The sequence below is a fragment of the Lepidochelys kempii genome, chromosome 25, assembly GCF_965140265.1.
Source record: "Lepidochelys kempii isolate rLepKem1 chromosome 25, rLepKem1.hap2, whole genome shotgun sequence".
Lineage (NCBI taxonomy): Eukaryota > Metazoa > Chordata > Testudines > Cheloniidae > Lepidochelys > Lepidochelys kempii.
In genome coordinates, this window is record NC_133280.1 from 2,637,047 (window position 1) to 2,647,685 (window position 10,639).

Consider the following 10,639-nt stretch of genomic DNA (forward strand, 5'->3'; position numbering starts at 1 on the left):
ACAAGGCACAGACATCCTGGGGAACCCCTTGGCTGGGGATGTTGTGAAGGCTAAAAGCAGGGGGGGCCGGGTATCACAGGCCAGGGAAGGCTAAGCCTTCCCTAACCTAGGCTGTGGCCCCTTCCAGGCTGTGCCCCCCTCCTCTGAGGCAAGCCGGGGTTCAGCTCCCCCGTTCCGCTCTGGAGCTTGGGGTGTGGCCGGGGCAGTGCTCAGGCCAGCCCAGGGGTGGGGCCAGCGGGGGCTCCTTCTGCCCTGTGGGGTGGGGGCACTTGGGGCTCCGGCCGCAGGAGGCTTGGGGGGCGGGGGACTCAGGGGTGCTCGGGGAGGGGGCAGGGGGCTCGGGGGCGGAGGCGCTTGGGGGCACTCGGGGCTCCGGCCGCAGAGGGCTCGGGGGTGCTCGGGGCTCGGGGGCACTTGGGGAGGGGGCAGGGGGCTCGGGGACGGAGGCGCTTGGGGGTTCGGGGGCACTCGGGGCTCCGGCCGCAGGGGTCTCAGGGGCGGGGGCGCTCGGGGGCACTGGGGGTGCGGGGGGCTCAGGGGCACTGGGGTCTCGGGGGCGGGGGGGCCCGGGGGCACTCGGGGCTCCGGCCGCAGAGGGCTCAGGGGTGCTCAGGGGCACTGGGGGCTCGGGGAGGAGGCAGGGGGCTCGGGGGCACTCGGGGCTCCGGCCACAGAGGGCTCGGGGGCACGTGGGGCTCGGGGGCACTCGGGGAAGGGGGCAGGGATCTCGGGGACATTGGGGTCTCGGGGGCACTCGGGGAGGGGGCAGGGGGGCTTGGGGGCACTCGGGGCTCCAGCCGCAGAGGGCTCGGGGGCGGGGGCGCTCAGGGCCGCTCGGGGAGGGGGCAGGAGGCTCGGGGGTGGAGGCACTTGGGGGCACTCGGGGCTCCGGCCGCAGAGGGCTCGGGGGCACTGGGGGCTCGGGGAGGGGGCAGGGAGCTCGGGGGGGGCTCGGGGACACTCGGGGCTCTGGCCACAGAGGGCTTGGGGGCACTGGGGGCTCGGGGAGGGGGCAGGGAGCTCGGGGGGGGCTCGGGGACACTCGGGGCTCTGGCCACAGAGGGCTTGGGGGCACTCGGGGAGGGGGCAGGGGGGGGCTCGGGGGCACTGGGGTCTCAGGGCTCAGGCACTCGGCGCCACTCGGGGGCACTCGGGGAGGGGGCAGGGGGCTCGGGGGTACTCGGGGAGAGGGCGAGGGGGCTCGGGGGCACTCGGGGCTCCAGCCACAGAGGGCTCGGGGGTCACTGGGGGCTCGGGGGCGCTCGGGTAGGGGGCTCGGGGGCAGGGGGGGCTCAGGGGCACTGGGGTCTCGGGGGCGCTCGGGGAGGGGGCGGGGGGCTCAGGGGCGGGGGGGCTCGGGGAGAGGGGGGGCTCGGGGCGCTCGGGGGGCTCAGGGGCGGGGGGGCTCGGGGGCGCTCGCGGGGAGGGGGGCGCTCGGGGGGAGAGGGGGGGCTCGGGGGGAACGCGAGAGGGCCCCGGCCTGTCATGGCTGTTAGCCGGCCACGAGCCCGAGCCCCCGCCCCCGGTGCCCCGGGAGCCCCCGCTGCCCGCCCCGCCCCCGCTCCGGTCACTCCCCCTCCAGCTCCCGGCCCGGCCGCCCCTTGCTCTGGCCCCGCCGGCCGCTCTGGGGAGGCCGCACAGCGCAGCCCCCGGGGGCCCCCGAGCGGGCCGGGCTGCGCGCGCCACCTTCCCGCGGGGGAGACACGTGGGCCCGGAGTCACGAGGGGGAGGGGCCTGGGCTGAAGGGGCGCGCGGGGGACCCTGGGGGAAGCGCGCGCGCTCCCGGGGAGGTCACGCGCGGTCTCGTCGGTGGGGCGCGCGGGCGGCCGGTGCGCAGGCGCGCTGGGCGCCCGTGTCCAGCATGGCGGCGGCGGCGGCAGCGGAGGCGGGAGCCGGGGCCGCGCCCCCCGCGGAGGAGCCGGGCTCGGGGTCGCTGTGCGCGGCCCCGCTGCGCCTGGCGCGGCTGCCCCTGGCCCGGGTGAAGGCGCTGGTCAAAGCCGACCCTGACGTGAGCCTGGCCAGCCAGGAGGCCGTGTTCGTCCTGGCCCGGGCCACGGTGAGGGGCGTCCGGGGCCGATTGCCCGGGCGCTGGGGGGGCGCACATCCGCCGTCCCCTTCTCCCTCGGCCCGGCAGCCCGGGGGGTGCCCATAGGTGGGGGAGCGGGGTGGGGTGCCTGTGGGGGGAGTGGGGTGCCTGTGGGGGGAGCACCCAGAGGTGGGGTGGGGTGCCTGTGGGGGGAGTGGGGTGCCTGTGGGGGGGCACCCAGAGGTGGGGGTGGGGTGCCTGTGGGGGGAGTGGGGTGCCTGTGGGGGGAGCACCCTGGGGTGGGGTGCCTGTGGGGGGAGTGGGGTGCCTGTGGGGGGGCACCCAGAGGTGGGGGTGGGGTGCCTGTGGGGGGGCACCCAGAGGTGGGGTGGGGTGCGTGTGGGGGGAGTGGGGTGCCTGTGGGGGGGCACCCAGAGGTGGGGTGGGGTGCGTGTGGGGGGAGTGGGGTGCCTGTGGGGGGAGCACCCAGAGGTGGGGTGGGGTGCGTGTGGGGGGAGTGGGGTGCCAGTGGGGGGAGCACCCAGAGGTGGGGTGGGGTGCGTGTGGGGGGAGTGGGGTGCCTGTGGGGGGAGCACCCAGAGGTGGGGTGGGGTGCGTGTGGGGGGAGTGGGGTGCCTGTGGGGGGAGCACCCAGAGGTGGGGTGGGGTGCGTGTGGGGGGAGTGGGGTGCCTGTGGGGGGAGCACCCAGAGGTGGGGTGGGGTGCCTGTGGGGGGAGTGGGTTGCCTGTGGGGGGAGCACCCAGAGGTGGGGTGGGGTGCGTGTGGGGGGAGTGGGGTGCCTGTGGGGGGAGCACCCAGAGGTGGGGTGGGGTGCGTGTGGGGGGAGTGGGGTGCCTGTGGGGGGAGCACCCAGAGGTGGGGTGGGGTGCGTGTGGGGGGAGTGGGGTGCCTGTGGGGGGAGCACCCAGAGGTGGGGTGTGTGTGGGGGGAGTGGGTTGCCTGTGGGGGGAGCACCCTGGGGTGGGGTGTGTGTGGGGGGAGTGGGGTGCCTGTGGGGGGAGCACCAAGAGGTGGGGTGGGGTGTGTGTGGGGGGAGTGGGGTGCCTGTGGGGGGAGCACCGAGAGGTGGGGTGGGGTGTGTGTGGGGGGAGTGGGGTGCCTGTGGGGGGAGCACCCAGAGGTGGGGTGGGGTGTGTGTGGGGGGAGTGGGGTGCCTGTGGGGGGAGCACCCAGAGGTGGGGTGGGGTGCTCATGGGGGAAGTGGGGTGCCTGTGGGGGGAGCACACACGGGTGGGGGTAGGGTGCCTGTGGGGGGAGCACCCAGAAGTGGGGGTGGGGTGCTCATGGGGGAAGTGGGGTGCCCATGGGGGGAGCACCCAGAGCTGGGGGTGGGTGCCCACGGGGAGGCTGTGGGTCTGTCCTATTTCTGAACTTTGCTTTTCCTCTTGCGTTACACTCTGACTCTCTTCCGCTATTTCTTCTGTTTGCGGCTTTCCTCTCCTCCCTCTCTCCCTTTCTGAACTGCCTGCCCCAGGCAGCTTTTAGCTTTTTTCAGTGAAGCTGTGCTGGTCACCGCTGCCCTTGGATACACGTTGATTTATATTGTATTTGGCATCAGGTCAGTTACTTGCACTGGTCACCAGCAATAGGTCCTGCTGTCATTTAGGCAACACATGTTCCCGCCCCAATGTGAAACTGACTGGCGTGCTCTTTGGTGACTGAAGTACTCTGTGCTTCAAAGCCTGAAGAATTTAGAATCACAGAAACGTAGGTGGTCAAGTTCAGTCCCCTGCACTGAGCAGGGCAAGTAAACCTAGGCCATCCCTGACAGGTGTCTATCCAGCCTGTCCTTAAAAACCTCCAGTGACGGGGATTGCACAGTTTCTCTTGGAAGCCTATTCCACTTCTTACTATCCGTATGTTTAGAAAGTTTTCCCTAGTACCTACCTAAATCTTTCTTGCTGCAGATTAAGCCCATTACTTCTTGTCTTACCTTCAGGTTTCAGAGTAGCAGCTATGTTAGTCTGTATCCGCAAAAAGAACAGGAGGACTTGTGGCACCTTAGAGACTAACCAATTTATTAGAGCATAAGCTTTCGTGGTCTACAGCTCACTTCATCGGATGCATAGAATGTTAAATAAATTTGTTAGTCTCCAGCGTGCCACAAGTCCTCCTGTTCTTTTTGTCCTACCTTCAGTGGACATGGAGAACCAGTGATCACGATCTTCTTTATAACAGCCCTTATGTTTGAAGACTCTTGTCGGGTCCCCGCTCCGCTTTTTCTCACATGCCCAGTTTTTTTAATCTTTCCTCATAGGACAAGTTTGCTAAACCATTTATCATTTTTGTAGCTCTCCTCTAGACTTGCTCCAATTTGTCCATGTCTTTCCTAACATGTGGTGCCCAAAACTGGACGTATTACTCTGGCTGAGGCCTCACCAGTGCAGAGTAGAGAGGGACAGTTACCTCCTGTGTCTGACATACCTCGCTCCTGTTAATATACCCCAGAGTGATATTCACCTTTCTCACAACTGCATCATGACATTGGCTCATATTCAATTTGTGACCCACTGTAACCCACAGATCCTTGTCCATTTCAGATTATTGCTTATTTTCATGCACAAGCAACAAAGAGCCAGGCCATCATAATCTCAGTGTATAGCCCAGTGGACAGACCACTGGGCTCCAGCTCAGCCTCTGCCTTGCTGTATGATCTTGAGCAAATCACTTCACTTCTCTGTGACTCAGTTTCTCCATCTGTAAAATGGGGATAATGACACTGATCTCATTTGTAAAGTGCTTTGAGGCATACTGACAAAAAGTGCTAGATAAAAGCTAGGTAGTGTTATTAATCTGCACTCTATAATTCACACATAAAACTGTCACTTCCACAAATGATTTACCTATAGGGCAGCAGTGAGATCTCTTACTATTGAAACTTTTTTACTTTTACAAAACATTACAGATCACTTACTAGCATATACCCAAGATTGTAAAAACCCTCTCAAAATAAGTAGAGAGAAATGCGCTTTAAGGTACAGAATCTGCTTTTTCAATTGAGATTGGTCAGTGTCATCAATTTGCAAAATCAGTTATTTGCAGCAAGTCTTTCCAGTTATTGGCATAAATTAGCACAGTTCTCTCCACTGTCTCCGCATAAACAAGACCAAATAAGAGATGCCAGACTGTTTTGAAACCCTTGAGTATTCAAGCGGCAAAGAGTCCTGTGGCACCTTAGAGACTAATACCCACTTCGTTGGATGTAACATGTATTCACCCACGAAAGCTCATGCTCCAATATGTCTGTTAGTCTATAAGGTGCCACAGGATTCTTTGCTGCTTTTACAAATCCAAACTAACACGGCTACCCCTCTGATACTTGAGTGTTCAAGAGATTCTTAGTCAGATCAGATCAGAGCCTGATCCTGCTAACACATTTAGCTGCATTTCAGGGAAACGTCCCCTGGAAGAACTTTTCATATATAATTTGAAACTAAAGTAAACTTCTCTGGTTGCAATGTAAAATAAGACTCTCTTAAAAAAATCTCCCTCTTCTGGCCTCTACCCCACAACAGCCTCCTAGAGTTTGGATGGTGTCACAACATGGGCTGTGTCCATGCCTCTCTTATGGCAAAGCAAAACTGAAAATAACCTGTTTAGGTTGTACAGCTTCCCCTGTCACTGTTTGCCTGTTACTAGCAGCAATATTGGGTCCCAGAGGAACATGACTTTGAGATGATAGATGCAGTGGAGGATTAAGATTTGAAGTTAATTCTGGACTTGATCCAGTGGGGAGGCTGTCATCCTACAAGAAGCAGGAGAAGGGACTTTCAGTGCCCCAGGTACGGACTTGTGATGTTCGTTAATCTGATAAGAAGCCTGTGGCTGTAGGCTATGGCAGTGGTCCCCAACCTTTCTGTGGGAATAGCATATTCCTATTCCCAGAAGACTGTGGCGGGCGCCAGACACCCCGCCGCCAAAATGCTGCCGAGAAGCAGCAGTGGCAAGAAGCATTTCGGCAGGCGGTTCTTCTGCAGCTGCGCTCAGCGGCGGCATTTCGGCGGCACGGTATCCTGCGGGCACGCACAACTGCCCCAGCGGGTGCCATTGCGCCCGCAGGCACCGCATTGGGGACCCCTGGGATATGGCATATTTATTATTATTTAACTGCTGACTGTGTGCTCAACACTTTATGGAACACCGAGCTCATACAGTCTCTACTTCAGGGAGATTACTGTTTAAACAAGAGACACAGAGAAGATAGGATGCTTTGGGAACAACAGAAGAGGGAATGACTAGGATTTTTTTAAAAAAGTGATAATGTTGTTAATTTCCTTCTGGGCATTGTGGAAGAAGTGAGCCATTAGGATGGATTTGAATGGCAAGAGAATGGTAGCTTGACAGACCAGAATAGGGAGGTTATTCCATGCATAGCAGGAGCATTAAAGGCAGGAGGCAGTTGTCAGAGACGTGGCTAGGAATTGTTAGGGAGCAGAGCAGTAAGAGACCAGTTTGGAAATGTAGGCAAGAGCTAAGATAACTTCCTTCTTAGCATCCCCTAGGAGGCAAACTAACCCAACAGGTGATGAAGAGTAGGCAGGGCGTGACTCAGTGACTCCTGCAGCTGCCATTAGAACTCTCTGGACACAGAGCGGGGAAGCATACTGCACCATCCCACGGAGCGGTCCAGTGTGCACGCCTCTGTCCTGGAGAATTCCAGGAGCAATTCTGCTTGAGTGGGGCAGCTCTATGCCACCTCCAAAATGAGCATGTGAATGAATTGCCTTGTAGGACCCTTAGAATGTTTCGTTCAGTCACTTGCTCCCATTGGAGAGCAATATCTCCGGCAGCCCTTTTGCAGAGATTTTGGCTGTATAATCCAGCTTCCGCTTTCATTCAATAGTCAGTCCATTTTCTGTCTTGGTTGTGAGACTTTTTCATTTAGATTGGTGCTGAGGCTTGTGTGGCTTTATTATGGTCTCTTTCAGGGCTCTTCCAGCTCTCTTTCAGTTACCCTCACTAATTATCCTGTTTAACTCATCTTATCTATTAGCTTCCTTCATTTTATTAATGTCACTTATTCTTCCTGGCTGACAGAGTAGCCTGCACTTTTCTCCCTTCCTGGATTTTTGTTGCAGGTTACCATGGTTTAGGGCAGATAATTTGACTTGAAGGCCTGTGATGATCAGCTTGCTCTGAATCTGACTGTAGCATATAAAAATTCTGCATTCCTGTGCCGTGGAAAAAGTGGCAGAAGAGCATAGAAATCTCTTTACATGTACCCATAAAGGTGCAATCATTTAAGGGCTTATTTTATGAGAAGTTACATTTGCTGATTGGATCAGAAGACCTGAAGCAGATTTGCCAGGTTACACATTTGCAGCATTGAAGCTGAATGTCACCGGTCCTGCTCAACAAGTGCCTGTGCGTGCTGCAGGACGGTGTATGACAGCCTGTCAGATGGACTCTTGCCAGCCAGCAGGGAGCTGGCCAATCTAATACTGAATGGGATAGTGGGTGCCTCTTCTCAGGGAGCAAGATAAATCTCTCCTTAACAAGCAGTGCTTATAACCTTGCTCAGAAAATCACCACTTGCTATTATTTGCCTTGTCAGTTACAACCTGGTCTCAAACTTTCTCTTTTTAGAGCACAACAGTCTTGCTGTTTAGTTTCAGAGTAGCAGACGTGTTAGTCTGTATCCGCAAAAAGAACAGGAGTACTTGTGGCACCTTAGAGACTAACAAATTTATTTGAGCATAAGCTTTCGTGGGCTACAGCCTACTTCATCGGATATATAGAATGGAACATATAGTAAGAAAATAAATATATATATATATATACACACACACACACACAGAACATGAAAAGGTGGAAGTAGCCATACCAACTGTAAGAGGCTAATTAATTAAGATGGTCTCTAAGGTGCCACAAGTACTCCTGTTCCTTTAGCTGTTTAGTGTTTGTGAAACCATTAAGGGAAATTGTAGAAGCCCAGAATGCTTCAGCAGTTCAGTTGCTGAAGGTCCTGTCTGTCATCTCCCTATAGCAGGTTATGCTACCTCTGCATTGCCTTGTTTGGCCAAGATAGGGACCTGGATGATCATGAGCTGGGTAAGGCTCAGCCTGAACTCGAGGATGCTGGAAGGGAGAAGAGTCTGGAGAGTTGGTAGGAGGTTGTTTACTCCCTCTGTTAAAGGTGCATGTCTGCCCTTTGTCAAAGAATTCCACAACCTCAGGCTCTCCTAATTTGAGATAATAGTGGTGGCTATAAGTGCTGTCTAGGAGGTTGCAGACTTTGCTGCAGAAATCCGTTGTCACTTGCATGCAGAATTGCTATAATGTTCTCAAGGCTATCCTGGAAGAGCACTTGGGAGCTTTAGCTAGTGCAGAATGTGGCAACCCACTTTCTTAGTGCACCAGGCTGACGTGAGCACTGTACACCTCTGCTCTGCACTCGATTCCAGCTTGCTTCTGGTTGCAGTTCCAAGTGTTATGATTGATAAGCTGTAAATGGTCTCTCTGTGCCCTGATGAGATCAGCTGAGCTACTCTTGCTCTCCGTTCCAGTGGTTGTGCTCTTGTAGTCTGGTGTCTGGGCAGTGGAGAGTGTCTAGCTGTGGAATTTGTTCCCTCTTCTGATCAGTCAGAGCCTGGGTTCCATGTACTTCAGGGCACAGTACAAGATGTATTTATTTGCTGCAACTAAGAAGCTCATTTGGTGGTAGGTGCAGGTACTTATAGATAGGTTATTCTACATTGTCCATTGAAAGTTGTGCAGATATGACTGGCTCTCAGAAGGTGCAGTGATGGGCAGTTGGTAGCTGGTATCCCTGACAAATACTTACTTTGGATAGCAAAGCCTGCTAAGCTCAAATCATCAAATGTCATAATTTTGCAAGTTGCAGGTCCTGGGGTAGGAATATTAACCATGGGCCTCAGTAATCCATGAAAGTGGATAACTGTTTCACAGAATCAGAAAAGTATGTTGCATGTTCAAGTGTGATGTTTTGAGAGAGAAGAAAAGCAAGACTCACACTCCTTTCCCTAGAGACTAACCAATTTATTTGAGCATGAGCTTTCATGCTCAAATAAATTTCGCGAAAGCTCATGCTCAAATAAATTGGTTAGTCTCTAAGGTGCCACAAGTACTCCTTTTCTTTTTGCGAATACAGACTAACACGGCTGTTACTCTGAAACTCCTTTCCCTCATCTCCAGATATACACAGGGACCTCTAAAGACAACCCTTCCCCCCGCCCCCAGCACCATAATAACACTTGTCCCTGATATGCAGTAATTGTCTAGTTTAAAGGTTTCATTGAATATTCTTAGAGCTGATCAATAGAAAGGGAGCATCTAGAGGGGGAGAGGGTGTAATTTTGTCCTTTAATCCTTCAGAGCTCAACTGTGCTTGTAACAACAGGTTGCAGTCACACCTTTCACTTGTTGTAACAATCTGTCTCTTCCATCCTGTAGGAGTTGTTTGTTGAAACCATAGCTAAAGATGCTTATGTGTATGCTCAACAAGGAAAAAGGAAAACTCTGCAAAGGAAAGACTTGGGTAAGAAGACCATTTTTGTTATGCTAACCTTTGTCAATAATATTATTTGACTGAAGGCTCTTTCCAGACGATTCCATGTGTTTTGTGGCATTGTGGGTGCAGATTTAAAACCGTATTATCTTGTTCCCAGAAATGAAAAGAAAAAAGTTCTCTTCTGCCAAATATTACACTGTAAAATATTCCCCTTCCCCTCCCCATAGTCTCCAAAATGAATAAACCTATTTTTAAAAAGTCATTGTTAAAATCATATACTGATGTGTATAAAATATCTCTGCACTTGAATTGGTTTATCTATGCCAATTGTTTTCAATTCACTTTGTTTTACAGATAATGCCATTGAAGTTATTGATGAGTTTGCTTTTCTGGAAGGTGAGTTTCTGGTTGGTTTAATTTTGGTTTAATTTTTTGCATACATTGTCTCCATATTGACAGAGGGAGAGCAGATATTTGCAGATCTTTCTGTTTTGACTTCAGTTTAGTAATAGCTAGTGGCCCAACTAGAAATGTGCCACTTGTCTTGGTAACATTTGAAATTCAGCATTCAAAACATTGAATTGAGGTGTGAAGTGGAACACCAGCAATGAAATACCTTTCAGGGAGATTTGTTCTTAGAATTTTGTGATCTGGTTAAGCTTTGATAAGTTACAGCATCTTCCCTTGGCTGCTTGTAAAGTAGTTTCCACTGTTCGTTCATGTCTATCTGTGCTGTCTGCCTTTGCCCCTTTTGAATTTCTAGGTACTTTGGACTGACCTCACCAGGAAGAAAGGAGTTTCCTGAAGAAGGAGTCAGCGGAGTGGGGTGGCCCTTGGAAGACATGGCATGAAATTTTCAAATTAATCTAGACAAATTTTCGTGGAAGATGTCTCTGTTCCTAGACTACTTTGGAAATCTCAGCAAGAATGTATTGTAAAAAGTTCAAGTTGTGATAATTCTTTATTTAAAATCCATATTTTTTCATACATTTTTGTATGTAATATGACCTCCAGCTCACATTTCAGACTTTCACTGTGTAACACAGCAATAGCTCGGAATAGCCATGCTGTACTAGTATCTCCTTAGAACTCGGTGGTAATAAACAGCATTGTGATCCTG

General features: G+C 53.9%; 1 protein-coding gene across 2 annotated transcripts; it reads left to right on the forward strand.

Moving 5' to 3' along the window:
* Window positions 1-1,822: 1,822 nt before the first annotated feature.
* POLE4 (DNA polymerase epsilon 4, accessory subunit) lies at window positions 1,823-10,639 on the forward strand. 2 transcript variants are annotated; one of them, XM_073323866.1, is made up of 4 exons: window positions 1,823-2,008; window positions 9,462-9,546; window positions 9,874-9,915; window positions 10,283-10,639. In XM_073323866.1, exons 1-4 carry the CDS (start codon window positions 1,862-1,864, stop codon window positions 10,294-10,296), a joined length of 288 nt encoding a protein of 95 aa, XP_073179967.1. In that variant the 5' UTR covers window positions 1,823-1,861; the 3' UTR covers window positions 10,297-10,639. The 2 variants fall into 2 exon arrangements, with proteins under 2 accessions (XP_073179967.1, XP_073179966.1); XM_073323865.1 differs by having other exon boundaries at window positions 1,827-2,056.

What these genes read in the sequence shown, in the direction of transcription:
- POLE4 (XM_073323865.1), top strand. Translation starts at nt 1,862, where the DNA reads ATGGCGGCGGCGGCGGCAGCGGAGGCGGGAGCCGGGGCCGCGCCCCCC. An exon ending in TCGTCCTGGCCCGGGCCACG is followed by an intron (nt 2,057 to 9,461) that starts GTGAGGGGCGTC and finishes TCCATCCTGTAG; the next exon opens with GAGTTGTTTGTTGAAACCAT. An exon ending in TCTGCAAAGGAAAGACTTGG is followed by an intron (nt 9,547 to 9,873) that starts GTAAGAAGACCA and finishes TTTGTTTTACAG; the next exon opens with ATAATGCCATTGAAGTTATT.